Raw genomic sequence first — 18,187 nt, forward strand, 5'->3', positions numbered from 1 at the left:
TTCTCTGTTCATATACCTAAAGCTGAAGCAAAATTTGGTTTTACAGCAGGTCAATGATCCAAAACACACCATCAAGTCCACCTCTGAATGGTTAAAGAAAAACAAAATGAAGATTGGAGTGGCCTAGTCAAAGTCCTGAACTGAATCCTATTGAGATGCTGAGGCATGGCCTTAAAAAGGCAGTTCATGCTCGAAATCCCTCCAATGTGGCTGGAATTACAACAATTCTGCAAAGAGGAGTGGACAAAAAATTCCTCCACAGCGCTGTACAGACTCATTGCAAGTTAGTCGCAAAAGCTTGATTGGCAGTTCTTGCTGCTAAGAGGGCGCCCAACCAGTTATTAGTTTAGTGGCAAGCACTTTGTCACAAAGAGCATTGGTTTAGATTTCACTTAAAAACATTACATTCAGATTAAAAAAAAAAAAAAAGAAAACGATTAAATGTGTTTCTTATTTTAATATTTAAATATGTTTGATGATCTGAAACTTTAAGTGTTACAATGTGCAAATAAAAAATGGAAGGGGTCAACACTTTCACACCACTGTATATACATTGTACAGCAAGAATAATTTATTTAGTTATTCATTTATTATAACAATCACAAATTATTTGTGCCACATAAGAAGGCAGAGTCAGAGAGGATGCAAGTGGATGGTTTATTAGGAACAGCTCAAGCAAAATGTACAAAACTTAATATGGAATCAAAGTCAACAAACAGGAAAGTGTAAGGTGATCAACAAAAACAGATGCAGGCAAAAACAAAATGAGGTAAAACACTGAATCAAAATTCAGTCACATTCAAAAAATCTTTTAACAAAACTCTTTTGCCCAAGTATTTACAGTACTTAAAAATGAAAGAAAAAAAGCTTTATTCAATTATATAAATGCTACATTGTGTAAATGCTGTCTATATTCTTAAAATTATTATTCAATTAAAACAAACTATACCATATAGCTAGAAAAATACGGTAAAAATACAGTATATCAAGTAATGAAATCACTCAATAAAAAATCCTTAACACTTTTAGAGAAATTAAAGCCTCACAACCAGTCATTACTACATCATGACATGTATGTATGTGTTCTCTGTTGCACTGGAACCTGCTGTTATTTAAAAGACGGACGTTTTAGATAATGTTATAACCTGAGACTCAGAAAGACGTTTCAGCTTCTATCACTCTGTATGGTCTGTTGTCCTCATCGGGTTCAGCTGAAAAATACATAATTATGAACACTACCAATTAGCCTCTTATATAATGTTAGGGTTTAATTTTATGTCTAATGAAGAACACTGTTCTTACCTCGAGCTCTGTAACATTTCACTGCCAGAATGATGGTCACCAGCACATACAGGGAGGCTGTTGCTACACTGCTGAGGAGCTTCAGTACAGATGTTGGAGCTTTTCCATCTATAAAAATCATATATAAAGCATTAATGTATTGGACGTACATGACAAAAATGTGTACAACTTAAGATGTTACTTTCTTTATCAACATACAGCCATTTCTCTAACATTTAACTGAACATTAGGACTGTTAATATTTGCACTTTTATCTGGAACCTGGCAGGTTAGTCACAGCATATAGACAGTTTGTTGACTGTAGAGCGCTCATAAATAAAGTGTTCATGCTTGAAATACAAGCCTTAGTAAATCTTTAGTAATCACTCAGCATGATTCTCTGTTCTGTATTACTTTAAATAAACTATAACTTGTGCTTATTTTACTCAAAATTGGTGTCATGCTTATTCTACACCTTATCATCAAAATTAAATTCTTAACTTTTTTTTCTTTACTTGCAGTCAAGCTGCTAAAGGTGAAACAAGTCTTCATCAATATTTTTAAAATGCAATAACAGACAACTGACTCCAATATTTCTCACTAGGCCCAGGGGGCATTCAAGGTGCTCCGCCAGCACTTCTGCTCCGCCCCCGTGTTACGTCATCCAGACCCCCGGAGGCCCTTTGTGGTTGAGGTAGATGCCTCCTCGCCTGGGGTGGGGGCCGCTCTCTCTCAGTGGTCAGGCACCCCACCACAGCTCCATCCAATCGCCTTCTTCTCACACAAGCTCTCGGCGGCGGAACAGAACTACGACATCGGAAATCGTGAGTTACTGGAGATAAAACTTGCCCTGGAAGAGTGGAGACACTGGTTAGAGGGCACAGAGCACCAGTTTACCGTGGTCACTGACCACAAGAATCTCCAGTACTTGCAGGAGGCCCGGAGACTCAATCCCAGGCAGGCTCGCTGGGCTCTTTTCTTCACTCAGTTCCAGGTTACCTACCGAGCGGGGGCGCTTAACGGTAAGGCCAATGCTCTGTCCCGGGTATTCAGGCCTGAGGAACCCAGTGATCCAGACCCCATCTTTCCTCCTTCGATCGTCATGGGGCCTATTGTCTGGGACATGGACAGCGAAATCCGAGTTGCCTCCATCCAGGAGCCCGCCCCCGGAGGGCGCCCAGAGGGACGTGTCTTTGTCCCCACCTCCTGCCATTGTGGGTTAATCCAGTCAGTCCACGAGGGACCGGGCACGGGCCACCCGGGAGAGAGGAGGACAGTCCAGCTCCTTCAGGCGCATTACTGGTGGCCGAGGATGGCAGAGGAGGTGACCCGCTACGTCCAGGAGTGTGCCACCTGCGCCATGGCAAAGGTACCATGCCACCTGCCCATCGGCAAGTTGGTGCCGCTTCGCGTACCTCAGCGCCCCTGGTCACACCTAGGGATAGACTTCATGACCAACCTGCCACAGTCAGGAGGTAACACATGCATCTTGGTAGCGGTGGACTGCTTCTCCAAGGCATGCCGCTTGGTGACTCTGAAGGGCCTGCCCACAGCCCTTAAAACTGCCGAGGCCCTGTTCCACCATGTGTTGAGGAACTTTGGTCTCCCGGAGGAAATAGTTTCAGACCATGGTCCCCAGTTCACGTCTCGGGTTTGGCGGGCTTTCTTCCAGCTCCTAGGGGTATCGGTGAATCTGACGTCAGGCAGTCCAACGGCCAGGTGTAACGTAAGATTCAGGAGCTGAACCGATATTTGAGGACTTACTGCAGCCAGGATCAGGGGGATTGGGCTCATTACTTGCCCTGGGTGGAATATGCTCAGAACTCGCTCCGCCAGGATGCCACGGGCCTCACCCATTTCCAATGCGTGCTGTGGTTCCAGCTGCCTCTGTTCCCATGGTCGGATGAGCCTAACGATGTACCATTGTTGGACACCTGGTACTGGGAGAGCCACCGGGTCTGGGAGTCGGCACACACCCAGCTGCGCCGGGCTCTCCGCAACACCTGCCGGCACGCTGACGCTCGGCGTCTAGAGTCTCCTCATTACCGCCCCGGGGATGGGGTGTGGCTCTCCACTAAGGACCTGCAGATGAAGCTGCCGAGCCATAAGCTTAGCCCCAAGTTCATTGGGCCTTTCAGGATCACCAGGCAGATCAGCGACGTTTCATACCGGCTGGAGCTGCCGTCAAGGTACCGCATACACCCCACCTTTCACGTGTCCTTGCTTAAACCTTGTGTCTCGCCTGTCTCTCGCCCTCCAGGTGACCCCGTGGCACCCGTCCAGCCGAAAGTCGTGGCTCAGCCTGGCGGTGCAGGAAGTCTGGACTCCAGACAGTGTGGGGGTCGCCTCGAATATCTGGTAGACTGGGAGGGTTACAGCTTGGAGGATCGGTCATGGGTGGCCCGGCAGGACGTGCTGGACCCAAGTCTGCTGGCGGAGTTCCATGCTGCCCAACCGCGCTGCCCAGTGCCCGAGGCTAGGGGTTGTCCTCGTTGCAGGGTCAGGGTGTCCGGTGCCACCCCTGGGGCAGGGTGGTGTCAGGGAGCTCTTTGACACTTCTCCCGTGCGTGCCCCGCCCGCACAGAGCAGCTCGCCGGCTTACTAATTGCACACACCTGACTCTCATTTCACTTTCATGAACCACCATATATAATCCCCTCTCTCACCTCCACTCACCGTCAGTTATTATCCATGGTTTGGCTGTTCATTCCTCTACACTCCCGTGTTCGTGTTCAGCTTTGTGCTTCTCCTAAGCACTCCGCTGGGTATTACACCGACTGCCTTTCATCCCAATACTCTGGACTTTGTGGGCCGCGCTTCCACCGTGAACCACCGGATAACACAGACTGCCTTCCTAACTCTGGACCTTTGTGGGCCGTGCTTCTGTCCTACAAACACATTCAACATTCAAACAGATGACCTTCAGAGTGCCATTTACTCACTGACTCAAAATCCCACACAGAGGTGCAAAGTGGGCAAAAGTGAGCTTCATGAGGGGAAAAAAGTTTGTATATGTCTAAATTTAGGTGCCCATGTTTTAATGGAATTAATTTGTGATGTGTGTAAAAATAAGGAAATGCCTTCTGAGTTTTGACCTTTAAATGCTTTGTCATTCTCCAACACCATTTTCTAACCACATGTATCTGTGAAGTCTGCTTCTATATCATAAATGTAGACCACATGGCAAAAAGTATGCACACCTCCCATTTAATTCCTGTACAACTGCTTGAGCTACACCTTTGTTAACAGGTACATAAAATCACACAGCCATGTAGACACCCTTATCCAGAGTGCCTTACATTTTAACTCATTTATATACACCAGAGCAATCGAGGGTTAAAAGGCCTTGGTCAGGGGCCCAGCAGTGGCAGCTTGGTGGGCAAACACAAGTCCAATTTGTGGTCCAACACCGTAAGCCTTAGGCAACCACATCCCCAGTGCTGAGTTCATAGCAAGAACTACTAAAACACTTCTATTGATTGTTTCTCAACTTGTTTTTGATGGAACATACAGCTATTTAAAATAATAATACTGAATTGTAATCCATAATAAATAAATAAATAAAAATAATACAAAAAAAGCTTCACACAATAACAAAAATTTAAATTACTTTACACATGTCACTGTGTAGTGCAACAGCTATATATGGTTGAAATGACAATAAAAGCTTCTTGACTTGAGAATATTTATTTTTTTGGATATAAACCTTTAGAGTTTGCAATTATTTGTAATAGTAATTAGAAAATGCTCTTTGTATAGTTTGCTCTACAAACGGATTGTAAATGTATCAGCCGAATATCCATTAAACTTAGGGAAAAGTTTGGTATGTGTCTGAATTTAGATGCCCATGTTAGCACTGAATAAATTGGAGGCAACAAAAAAGGGTGTGAAACCATTTTCATTGCCGTGGAACTGACGTCTGCTTCCGGTTAAACTGACGTGTGTGGTTAGAGTAAAAAGTCACGGGGGGGGGAGTTACACAGTAAGACAATACCATCTAAGGGAGTTTTAACTTGTCACCTCAGACTTGCTCATATTAGATGTGTCTAAGATGGCGGAGCGGCAGTAGGACGCAGGGACAGTGTTATAATGTAATGGAGTAAAAATACTTTGTTACCGTACTTAAGTAGAAATGTCACGTATCTGTACTTTACTTCGCTATTTAATTTTATGTCAACTTTCACTTTTACTGCACTACATTTCCTAGATAAAATGTATACTTTTACTCTGTTATATTTCCACTTCGTTACTCGTTACTAAAATAAAATCAGAAGAAATGTGTGCGACTGTAATAAGGGAGGTTTGGTGAGTCACTGCTGCTAGATTGCATTACGCACGTCTGCACGCTCTACGGAGAAGCACAGATACGCGCAGCGTGCACGCGCAGTCAGAGCTGGAGGGGTTTATCTATAACGGCGGCAACCAAAAGCAGTGAAATGTCACTATTCTTATTACCAGAGTTGATAGCACGAACAAAATATTAATGCAATATCAATACTAAATAAAAATAACATTTATTGATTTGGTCTTTGCACTAGGTTGCAAGTTATGTATCTAGAGAGAAACGTTGTCTCATTTCACTGTGTACCACAACAGCTATATATGGTTGAAATATTGACTCATCAGGGATATGTTCATTGTTAAAAGCGCTATACAGATAAAATTGAACTGACAATCAAAAAGTACACTACAGTATGTGCCTTAAAGGTAGCCATCGATTTGTTTACAGCTACTTGAGCTACACCGTTGTTACAAAATGGTACTGCTGAAGAGATCACGGTGACTTTTGTCCATGGTGAACCATCGCAAGAGAAACCACCAGTTTTATACACCACATCCCCTGCTAGAGCCCCAACTCACTTTCACAACAGAAACAAAACTACGAAGAGACACATTCAGAAATCTCCTTTTTTGACAGATACTTACAGCTAATTTTGGGTCCATTTATTAAAAAAAAAATAAGAAGAATGAATACTGTATTGTAATCCAAGTTGAAATCATTTATTAAAAAGCCTGTAACATTTTTTTAGTTCTAAAAATTATCAAAATAATAATAATAATAATAGAAAAAAGCTTCACACAATAACAAATCTACAAATCTCTTTACAACACTGTATTTTTCAGCTTTTTCTCTTTTTTTTGGAAAATAAAAACAAAGTTAAAGGCTTAGCTTCACTTTAAAAGAACATGATGAAGTACAAAATGTTACAAAACTTCATTAGCTATGTGCATGCATTAGGCCTAAAGAACAACTCGGAGGTTCAATTAAAAACAACCTACATGTAATAAAACTTTCAGTCTCCTGTAGCGTTCATGACTTTTTGTTCGATTTAGAATAAAAAAAAAATACAAATAAAATAAAAAAAAGGTTTGATTTATCTACAAAAAAGGGAGAAAAGTTTACAGCTGCCAAAAAAAGTATTATAATAAACAAAAGGAGAGAGTAGCATGTGCTGAAGGCCGAGGGAATCGCTACATAAGACTCAAAGAGCTCGGTTTGAATCGTAAGGCAAAAGATGGGGGAACTTTGTGTCAAACCACAATGTGTGTACAGAAGGCATGCACTCACATCCTACACATGAAGTATATAGTTCCTGTCTGATTCTTATGACAAGCTGTAGATCTGAACAATGTTTCCCCCGGATAGATGATCACAATGTCATGACGTTGGAAATTTCACAAAATTTCCTTCCTTACTCTGGAATCATTACTATACTGGTCCATGAAGCAAGGTTTTTTTTGTAAACAAATTAACATTTAAAAGGCCTCTTGATCATTTATAGAACACAGAAATAAAACAAAGAAACAAACAGTTCACCTTAAAACAAAAAAATGAACAGATCTTATGAGTGAATGCTAACACAGTCCTGTTAGCATGATCTCCCTTGCATAATGCTAACACAGTGACAGTGCTAACATCCCGGAGGTAACTAACAACCATTGGACACATTCACGAGAAAGAGGAAGCTTTTCACAAGCCCTAGTGTTGCAGGTTCCTATTTACACACACACACGTACTACAGAAATATGTTTTCAGCTCAGAAAAGTAAACACGTAGTAAACATTGATTGGAAAGATGACTGTATGATGTAATAAAGCACAGTGCAGAGTTTTAATTACAGTAGTGTAACAAGGCTAAACGTGAGGTTTACGAAGCAGCAATTGACTGATGCTAAATGATGTTTAGTGTTTCCTGAAATACCCCCCCCCCCTTTTTTTTTTTAAACTGCAGGAGAAAGTGTTCTTCATCCAAAGCTTTGGTTCTGCTTTTATTTTTTTCCACTCAGTGTTTATTACAATGCTGATATGAGCAACCTGCAGCATTTTCGGACTTAAATGACTCAACTCTAAACGGTGCACTTCCATAACTTACAGTGTTTAGTCTAGCTGAATAAAATCCCAGTACATTCTCCTCCTCGCTGTTATTCTTTAAGCGCACGAGGACGTGCTGGTCTGAGACTTTCGGTTCACTCTCAGAATAACTACGTGTGGCTGCAGTTGGGAAGCGGTTTGACTCTAAAAAGACTAGATGAAGTAATGCAAATGTCAGGATGTAGTGTCTAGAATTGGGGAGTTTAACTGGTCCAAAGCACAGAGCTGTAGTCTTAGACATGTGTGATGTGTTCTGGATATTTGGACCTAGAAAGAGAGTAAAACTCTGTACACAATGTGCAAAACCTTTTAAAATGAAAGATTAGTACAATGATTAATTTGTGTTTAATACCAAGTCTATGTTCTCTGTGCTCAGGTGGCTATTGTGATTTTCTTTATTTCTGCTAAACAAACAGACAGGTTTTATTGTGTTCTAAAAGACACAAACCAATCTGCTTTAGGGTTGGTTTAATTATGTTCAGTGAAAAAAGCTAAACTAAAAACTTGACTTGTGATTATCAAGAATAACTGACGGTTGCACTTTTGGTGAAGTGAGATATCGGCGTTGCACAAAAAACGCCTTACTATGCGACACCTCCTAAAAGGACTTAGCGCTGCACGCTGACCGTGTCATGGTCGTAGAGACGTGAATGCCAACAGTCTTTCAGTTTGAAATGCGCAAGAACTGTTCAGTCCAAACCATTTCTGAATATATTAAAACAAAAAACAAAAACGGACGAATAAAAAAAGGCTCAGTGATATAAAAATAGGTAAAAAGAAGTGGTTCTTTCTTTCTCCGAATCATCTGAGCCTTCTTCCTCTTTCCTAGCGAGGTCTTCTCTGTACCTCTTTCTACACCGACGTCTCAGACTGCAGCCTCATAACAAACTTGTGGCTCTTGGGGTCGATGAACTCTTCCCCGAGAGTAAGGAATGGAAGCGCCGTCACTGTGACAACAAGGGAGAAGTCGAGACGACGGAGCGAGAACACGAGGCCCTGACGCAGAGCTGACGTCACAGGTTCTTCACTGACAAGCGTCCACTGTCGCCCCCTGCCATTCTCCCGCTGATACTGCATGGTAGGGCCGGTTGACAGGTAACGCTCCAAAAAGGCCTGAAGCACAGGAAGAACAATGCTCAGCTTTCACAATTTTCCAATGTGCATAAAGAATAAATACTGACAGTATTACAGCGCTCTGTCTCTCTATGTCTCTCTAATCCCGTCACATTGACCTAATAGTGGACAACATAACCTTGGAGACTTAGATCATAATGTTGAATTATATGATGAACACAGCCAATGACAAACTGATCTGCGATGCCACCAAATTTATGGAGGAGATGCAAACATATAGCTGGCTAGTTTTAAATCTAGAATTAAAAATCATTTCTTTATATTTATTAGAGTCAGACCTGATCAAATACCCAGGACTGGTATGAGGACTATTCAGTCATATTAGCTGCTCATTCTGACCCTGTTAGTTCCGCTTTTGTGTGTCGTGTCGTGATAGCGTGATGATTTCGACTCACTTTGGGTGTCATGTTGTGTGTGATGCAGAACTGAAGGTGTGAGATAATGCTCTCCATGCTGTGGTACGGCTGCTGACGCGTGGTACGGAGGTACTTCTGCATGGCGCGTGCCATTGGTGCAAAGATGGCCTGGGCAGCTTCACGGGGGTCCATCACCTCGCGCGGGTGCTTAGGGGTAACAGCCGCCTCGTCCTCCTGGAGTCGCCTGATGTGTGTGAACGCTTCCTCTACGGCCACCACCAGCCTAACAGAGACGAACACAAAGAGCGTAAAATTACTCTGATCCAGGGCTGATTAAAGTTTTTCACTCAAAAGTGACATTCATTGATTGGATTATGAGGTGACCAGTTGCAGTCATGGATTTGGGGGTGGGAGGGGGGTGTCGGGTCAGGGGGGGCGGCCGACCCTCACCTGGCCTTGCGTTTACGGATGCGGCGCTCCATCTCGGCCTCCTCGTAGTAATACTCATTATGGGAGTTGTCTCGTCTGCGTGCGGCCGCTGCAATCATCGCTCGCGATTGGCCGGTAGAGTTGTTGGTGCTGTTTTCTGTTACACACACACACACGCACGAACACAACCACAACCACACACATTCACAGTTAAATTTGTGTCAATGAACCGAGTGACAGAGCTGCACACACAATGAACACTCGTCAAGTAAATGATTCCTTAAAGAACACCATTAATATGCTATATACACTATTAACATACTATTAATATGCCGATGTCACAGTGTTCTTTCTTTATTGCGTATTCAGTATAAAACACAAGCTACACATTCTGCTCTCGTGGTTAAAAAGCTGTATCAGATCAGCTTAGTATAACGGAAGCCAAACAAGTCCTGAAATAGCTGTTTCAAACCACATACATCATCATCTCAGGAATCATGGTATCTTACTGATAAAGTATAAAATGAAGTGAGACTTATTTCTTCTTTTAATAAACCATGAGGTACTGGGAATTATCATAATTATTATAGTCATGTTTAACGATCGCGTTGTACCACTTCTGCAAAATGACCCTGGGGAATAACCGTATTCATATATCCTGTTCTAACCAAACTATTACGAGACCAAGCTTCTTTTTCTTTGGTAATTAGAGGTTTCAACCCTTGTTCCTCCTGAGGAAACACTTTGACACTTCTACACACTCAAAATTAAACGGAAGAGAGTAAATAACACAGAATAATAAAATAAAGCTTGCAATAAGGGTTGAAGTAAGAGACACAACCGGTGAGAGGTGGACGCAACCTACGTACATGCTGTGCTAGTGACCTACTAGTGAACGCCCGCAAACCTGCACAGTCACAAGCGCTTACAATAAAAGGAGAAAGCGGTCACTATGCATTAGAATAAGATGTGCATGGAAACCAGTGTGACGAGAACGGAGTACACTCAAATCTACATCGGCGACATTACCACAGTCGACAAAACTATTCTAGAAATAATAGTATAAATTACTGCAGAGTGCACAGTCTCTTACTCCTGTACGGTACAGAGTCTACTCTTTCTCCTGAGCTTTACCTCATTATGTCCTGACTGTCTGATGTGAGGTCAAGAGAAAAACTTCCTTTTAAATTCTCTGTAATAATGCTCTTAAAGAGCAGCTCGAATGCATGCTTATATTTAAGCGATAGTTTATTTAAGCGATAGGTGACACGATCTGTTGGGTAGCTTACCTTCAAGGGAGTACACCTTGAAGCCGGACATCTTTTTGGAGAGGATGGACTTGGGCAGGTTTAAGAGAGCTGGATTATAGACGGGGAAGTCGCTGTAGTACTGATCCAACACCCACACTGCAGCTCGCTGGATGCTGGAACACACAAAATAATAAAGAAAAATAAAGAAAAAAAAAATCAATAAAATAATAATGTCATCATAATCATCATCAACAGATTCATCACTGTCTTACTATTAAGTTACAAGTTTATAACAAAACCACACAAGTAAGGAGACTTTACAGTAGTGTTGTTATATACTCCCCCCAGTGGTCAAAAACGGTATTGCAATCCAAATTTTTGCTCTAATAATTTTTTTTTTTAGAGATTGGGATGCAGTCTGCTATCTGTACTTCCATGACAATGTAACACTGAAGTGGATGTACACAAAACTGTGGGTGTGTAGAGTTATAGGAGCGAACATCTGGAATTCACACCAAACAAAGAAGATTGTGGTTTAAAACAAGCAATACGAGTGTTTGTTTAGCTAACGAGTAACTACAGTGTTTAATACAGACAGACAGACAGCGATACACACAGACAGAAAGGACAGCGATACACACAGACAGAAAGGACAGCGGCGCAGACAGAAAGGACAGCGGCGCAGACAGAAAGGACAGCGGCGCAGACAGAAAGGACAGCGGCGCAGACAGAAAGGACAGCGGCGCAGACAGAAAGGACAGCGGCGCAGACAGAAAGGACAGCGGCGCAGACAGAAAGGACAGCGGCGCAGACAGAAAGGACAGCGGCGCAGACAGAAAGGACAGCGGCGCAGACAGAAAGGACAGCGGCGCAGACAGAAAGGACAGCGGCGCAGACAGAAAGGACAGCGGCGCAGACAGACACGTACCTAAGATGGCCAATGTTGTAAAAGCGGCTGGCTCCATCAGTAGTGCGCACCACCTTGAGACAGAAGGCGGGCCTCAGGTGTCGCACCTCGAGCAGCACCAGTGCCAAGTACTGAATGAAGAGCAGCGCGTCCACCAGGGAGACAGCGTATCCCACAATGCCGCGGTAATCCCGCTCCTGAGGCTCCAGCACACGCACGCCATAAAACAGCCAGTAGGAAGCCACAAAGAGGAAGACAAGTGCCAGCAGCAGGCAGCGGAAGACAAAGAATCGGGGCAGGGTGGCACGCGGCGCCCTCAGGAACAAAGCCCACGTCGAGATGGCCAGCACCAGCAGCTTGAAGGCGAGAGAGACGTACAGGCCTTCACACGGCGTGCCACATGGCTCCAGTGAGTCCCGCCACAGCGCCTGAGGCAGCAGCAGGAAGGCGAGAGGTGTGAGCAGAGCGAAAAGACCCAGCACTCCGCTCAGAATCGGCCCCGCAAAACGCTTGCACTGAAGAGGAGACGAGTCCTCCAGCTCTTTAGATGCCCGTGTCAGGTCCTCATTGGACACGCTGTGCTCAGATGTTCCAGTCACCACTGTAGTGGTCTCACCCCAGTTATCATCCTGCGAGAGAGAGAGAGAGAGAGAGAGAGAGAGAGAGAGAGAGAGAGAGAGAGAGAGGAGGAGAGAAAGAGAGAGAGACAGACATGAGGAGAGAGAGACAGAGGCAAGAGAAAGAGACAGACAGAGACAGGGGAGGGAAAAATTAAATCATCCCAAAAGAAGAAAAACGTACACATTTATTAAACATTTCTGGGCGTAGTGTAAGGAGATTTATTAGCCTGCTTTAAAAAAATGGCCAAATGTGAAAGGCGTGTACGTAACAGGATTCCTACAGGAAACAAAGCACAGCCCACCCTTTTGTTTCCTTTAACTGGGTTCAGGTTCACGGTGATGAACTTGACATGAAGCAAAATAAACTGCTCTCAGTTCTAAAGGTCCTCGTCTCATGTTCCCATATCTGTTCACACACACCATCACTGCCGGTCTTGTGCCGAGAGAAGCAGAGCTTGCTCAAATAATCACTCTGTTATACTGCTTTTATTATTTGCTTTAAATCTCAAATCACACTCTTGGTGGCAGCACAAACCAAAAAAAAAAAAAAAAAAAAAAAAAACTTCTACTAGATAAAGACGATAAGAAGCTTATTTATACATTATTTCATCTCTTTTTGTGCTTTCTCTGTGCACTTGCCAACTTTCTGTATTTCCTCTTTTCACTGTGTTTCTGAGAAATGAATTAAAAACTAACAAAAACTCTCGACATTTCAGGCGTTGCCTTCATGCTGATTTGCTCACAAAGCAACAGGATTCACATGTTTGAAACGATCTGTTTGCTGAGTCTTATTTCCACTGTGGTTTACAATATTACACATAAGCGACATCAGTGACATGAAACCACCACAATATTGCGAGTTATTTAGCAATAGAAAAGAAGCTTATTGACCTAAACTAGGTGTATAGTTGTGACATACTTTTTAGTCGATAAAAATAAAAATCTTCGCGGGGAGGTTTGTAGAATTAAAAAAAAAACCAAAAACAAATAAAGTAAAATAAATTCAATAAAAAATAGATAACTGTCACTACCATCTTTTTGTTGTCGTTTAAATCTATAAATAAATAAATAAATAAATAAATAAATAAATAAATAAAAATCATTGAACATTGTTAATGAGCTGCGTTTCACCGGGAATCACACCGACGCCACATCACGTGATTTACGTGTTTCTTCCTCAAGAAGCTCAAAGAGCAAAGAACACACACCATGAAAGCCGTAAACGATGCAGCAGTGAAAGGAACCTGTAAGCGTTTTTAAATTCAAGTCTCATCCTCAGTAATACAGACAGGTTTATGTTAGAGGGCCACAGATTATTAAGCTACGACCAGGTTGTGTGTTTGCGGTTGTGTATTTTTCATGTCAGTACAGAGTGTAAAGCGCACTCACTCGGTCATCTCCACGAGTGGACTCTGTGTCCAGCAGCGGCTCTCCGGGAGCCTGGATAGTGACCGATTTGTCCCCTCTGCTGTCTCTGCTCTTAGAGCGGTGTCTGTCTCTCCGATCCCTGTGACGTCACAAAACAGGAAAAGAGGAAGAGAGAAAAAAAAAACCACAAAAACTTAAAACATGTCATTGTGTGACTGCACGAGAGAAAATCTTGGAGTGGGAAATAAATAAATATCCAAATCTTTTATTTGTGTAACACTTAGATATTTTCATTTAAATGGTACATATTAAATAGAAACTTCTCCTTAGAAACGCACGGAAAAGAATAAACAACAAATGATAAATTATGCAATAATTGCAATGCACGATGCATCGCGGGTTTCAATTGGAAGTCATTTTGCATAAGTGTCAGGTGAAGGAGAAAACGTGAGGGTGTGTGTACATGAAGAGATGATCAGTTTATTAATAAAAAGCTGTGGTGCTCTTTGTTTCTGGTTTACTTTACGTGGTGTCTCGCACACTAACCCGCTCCTCCATCCCACACTAGTGACAGATCTTAGAAACACCAGTGAAACGTACTGGTTTCGAGCTGAACAAGTGGTTTCGACTATAAACGACAAAGCGGAATCGGTTTTACGTCATGTTTCCGTCACAGAGAAAATAACCTTCATACGGAAACCTTCTGCCTCTTCATGAAAGTGTGATTCCGTTTTCAAAATCTGTGATTTTTTAAATCCGCACGGCTGTTTGTTTGTTTGTTTTTGCAGGATGTCGTCCTGATCCCCGTGCACCGCCCTGTAAAAGTCCTTCATGCATTTTACATCAAGTGAAGTCCAGCACCACGGCATCAAACAGAAATCATGACCTTTAGGTGTCGTGCGCTTCGGTTCATGTCCAAATTAACAACACGACATGTACCGAAGCGCTCCATCAAACATCTCATTAAAAATTACCAACCAAAGCTCTATATTTAAAAATAAATATATAAATACATACATAGACTAAGGTGGTGGGAAAGGAAAGAAAGTAGAACTCCTGAGAGTTTAGTGCAGGTGCGTGTAATAAACGAGGTTTATAAACGTAGTGTGATTTTTGCTGTTTGTTTGTGACTCATTTCTTAAGAGTATGTATGTAGTCATTTCTGAAATGATATTGTTCAAATTGCCTGTATTGTTTACTCTGGATTGTGTTATTATTATTAGATTTGTTATATACATCAGATCTACTGTACTTGAATAAACAGAAGTCCAGAGAAACTACAGACTTCACTACAAGCCTTATAACGTCATGATCTGCTCCTGAGACTTAAAACAGTGTTTTCCGAGATAATCATCTTCGCTACAAACAGGAAGAATGTTAGTGCTCTAGGTGGGTGTGTGTGTACAAACCTGTGCTTTCGAGAGCTACGGGAATGTGACGACTTGTAGGAATAGCCTGAGTACTGCGACTCGTTGTCCATGTCTGGGGCCGGTAGGCGGGGTTTGTGGACCCCAGCTCCGCCCCTGTGACGCTCTGTTGCCCCGGCCAGCTGGGTTTTACGCTCAGAGATGGATTTGGACGAGAGAGCAAGCGGCAGCTTCAGCAGCTCAACCTTACTCCTGAGAGAATCTATTTTGGAGGCTGGAGAGATGAGGGAGGACTGATCTGTGTGGGGAATAAAACACAAGTGCAGTTTAGCTTTGATTCACAAAATGTATAAACAGGCCCAAGTCAGTAAAAAAAAATTAAATAAAATATGATGAATAAATTCACAGTCACGCGGAACACAGTCGAGATGTCTGGGTGGGATAATTGGCTTAAAATGTGGAAGCATGGAAAATCTTCAACCTGCCCAAACATGTAAACACAACAGCTCCTTATAGCTTCCTGCCTTCAGGGCTGTCGCACAGTACCGACATCTCGCTCCAGACGCTTATATAAGTCTACACTCGCCAGGTAACAAAACACTTTCTATTGGAGGTTCCTCACTTAATCCATCTAACGACTTACACGAAGCATCTCAAGTCATTGCTTTTCTGGATCATCTCCTCTTACAGCTCTCCTGCTTCATCTTCATGCATGGCTTCAATCACTTAGTTTTCCTTCAGTTACGGTATCCCAGAGCTCTCGACTCTGCACTTAAGGTATGTTCAGATGTGTTACCTGGTCAACTGTATGTTTCGAAACACATAATGTAACCCTATAAAGTAACGTAGTGAATAAATAATTATAGGAGTCTAAAGCGATTTGTAAATCTTACAACTACTTTCACAAATCACTGCTTACTCTGCAAAAACTAATAGCCTCCAGACTCGGCTTAAGTCACAGTAACCTGCCAGACAAAAACGTATCAAAAAAATATTCCTCAATGAATTTTGCTGATGGTCGAACAATTTTAGAGACGGATTAATATTTTTCGGTATCGAGGACAGATTTGGATATCTTCTGTATGAGATGCCATAAAGGTTGTGGCATGTAGAATGTTGTTAGAGCGATATAATGAATGCACTGAGTTATTATATTACTTTAGCTACCATTTTTAACATGGTTAGTAAACATGAGACTTTATATCACAGCAGATCCTCCAATTGGTGTGAGAGATCGCAAATAAATGTACAATTTGGTCTCTCCTGCTCTGTATGTTGTTGCAAGCCTTCACCCCAATATCAGTGTGGTGTAAACATCAATAATGCCACCGGAGCCAATATTAAAAAGTAATAACATGGCTACACTCCGGACGGATAGAAACACATTTTGGTTTGTACCAGACTTCAAATATCGAACAGATTTAATAATGTTGCAAAAACCAGAGCAAGTAAAAAGCTCAGATACTTTGTTGTTACAACGCATGGAATTGCTCTGGAGAGCCGAGGGGTTGCGACCGAAACAAAGAAAAAGTCCCCAGAAGGAAACAATTTCATCAACTCGCAGCACATTGTGAAACTCTAACAGCGACACAATAGTGTGAACAACAACAAACTTATCCAGGCATTCACAAAGCCTACAAATCAGGTTTATGACTTCAGTGCTGCATTCACATACGAATACATCCAGACGTTACCTGTCTGAGCAAAGCCTAAAAAATAAAAAAGCTTAAAAAGGTATAATATTACTCACTTTAAAGCAACAACTAATATCTGAGCCAAGAAGAGCAAAATTCAGAAAGTCTGGAGGTTTCCAACCCACGCTTTCATAGCAAGGTCTCATCATTCTCTCTCTCACATACACACACATTCCCCAGGCATCGGCTGTGGTATCTGGGGTTACCGAGCTTGGCTGTTACCATGGGAATGAATGAGGGGGTACAGGAGCTGGGAATGGCATGGAGGCAATGGTTCTTTGGTCATGTGACCTTTGACCACACAGGCCTTCTGCATTCAGGAGACAGAAATGTCACAGTGATCCATTTGTGTATGTGGTCGAGTGCATGCGAGACAGCAGTAAATAACCTAAAGACACTTGAAGAAACAGACTTGAAGGTCATAAGGATTTCTGATCAGATCACCTAATTGAAGAACTGCTCTTTTCATTACTGTCTCGGTTTTCTCTTTGAACCAAATATGTTTCATGTGAGAAAGACGAGGTTTCCTGTTAAGAAAATCTTTTTTTTCCCCTCACTCCCACGCGCATGCACAGATTTCTGCAGACAGACGCACACAAACGTCAGGAATTGTTTGCAAAGCTGATCAGACAAGTCAGGGACACCATTTGTCGAGGGCAGATTCTCAACACGTGCCGCCCATCAATCTAAAGTGTCGCGTAACACCAAGTAACAGCGTTTTTAAAAAGATTTTAATCACAGAATACAGGCAAACAACCCTGTATTCATTTTAATGATAATGTAGAAGTTTAGACATATATATAAAAAATCTTAGAGGCAGATTTTGTATCATTTAATATAACTATGTATACATAGTTATATTAAATGATACAAAATCTGCCTCTAAGATTTATAAATAAAGATTTGGTTTGTCTTGATCGCATTATCGATACGACGTCAATATCAGAACCTTACGTATCGTTGTACCTTGAAAGAAACTGATCAAGTCTTGTGTGTGTTTAGCATTGTAACGATTTGCATTCACAGCTTCGACGTGTTGGACGTGAATGAACTCTGGACATTTCAGGAGAGAATCAACCTGCAAACAGATCAGACAGTACCGGATCCGTGAACCCTTTCCATTTGAAGTGAAGTGAAGTGAAGTGAAGTGACATATGGCTAAGTACGGTGACCCATACTCAGAATTTGTTCTCTGCATTTAACCCATCCAAAGTGCACACACACAGCAATGAACACACACACACCATGAACACACACCCGGAGCAGTGGGCAGCCATTTATGCTGCGGCGCCCGGGGAGCAGTTGGGGGGTTTGGTGCCTTGCTCACGGGCACCTCAGTTGTGGCTGGCCCGAGACTCGAACCCACAACCTTCGGGTTACAAGTCAGACTCTCTAACCATTAGGCCACG

At 42.5% G+C, this 18,187-nt stretch overlaps 1 protein-coding gene and 1 long non-coding RNA gene across 3 annotated transcripts; both read right to left on the minus strand.

The window, feature by feature from the left end:
* Nucleotides 1-647: 647 nt before the first annotated feature.
* Nucleotides 648-1,731, minus strand: LOC125146015. Its single transcript, XR_007144524.1, has 2 exons — nt 1,303-1,731; nt 648-1,211 (listed from the first exon to the last, which is right to left on the minus strand). It is a non-coding gene; the product is annotated as an uncharacterized LOC125146015 (long non-coding RNA).
* Nucleotides 1,732-6,266: 4,535 nt separating this feature from the next.
* vangl2 (VANGL planar cell polarity protein 2) lies at nt 6,267-15,382 on the minus strand. 2 transcript variants are annotated; one of them, XM_027148260.2, is made up of 7 exons: nt 15,127-15,382; nt 13,739-13,856; nt 12,108-12,358; nt 10,862-10,995; nt 9,594-9,729; nt 9,183-9,426; nt 6,267-8,766 (listed from the first exon to the last, which is right to left on the minus strand). In XM_027148260.2, exons 1-7 carry the CDS (start codon nt 15,195-15,197, stop codon nt 8,506-8,508), a joined length of 1,215 nt encoding a protein of 404 aa, XP_027004061.1. In that variant the 5' UTR covers nt 15,198-15,382; the 3' UTR covers nt 6,267-8,505. The 2 variants fall into 2 exon arrangements, with proteins under 2 accessions (XP_027004061.1, XP_047675293.1); XM_047819337.1 differs by having other exon boundaries at nt 11,751-12,358.
* Between the last annotated feature and the right edge of the window lie 2,805 nt (nt 15,383-18,187).

The sequence above is a fragment of the Tachysurus fulvidraco genome, chromosome 1 (genome assembly GCF_022655615.1).
Source record: "Tachysurus fulvidraco isolate hzauxx_2018 chromosome 1, HZAU_PFXX_2.0, whole genome shotgun sequence".
Taxonomy (NCBI): Eukaryota; Metazoa; Chordata; class Actinopteri; order Siluriformes; family Bagridae; genus Tachysurus; species Tachysurus fulvidraco.

What these genes read in the sequence shown, in the direction of transcription:
- vangl2 (XM_047819337.1), bottom strand. Translation starts at nt 15,197, where the DNA reads ATGGACAACGAGTCGCAGTACTCAGGCTATTCCTACAAGTCGTCACAT. An exon ending in CAAGGTGTACTCCCTTGAAG is followed by an intron (nt 9,730 to 10,861) that starts GTAAGCTACCCA and finishes TGTGTGTAACAG; the next exon opens with AAAACAGCACCAACAACTCT. An exon ending in ATCCGTAAACGCAAGGCCAG is followed by an intron (nt 9,427 to 9,593) that starts GTGAGGGTCGGC and finishes CGTCTCTGTTAG; the next exon opens with GCTGGTGGTGGCCGTAGAGG.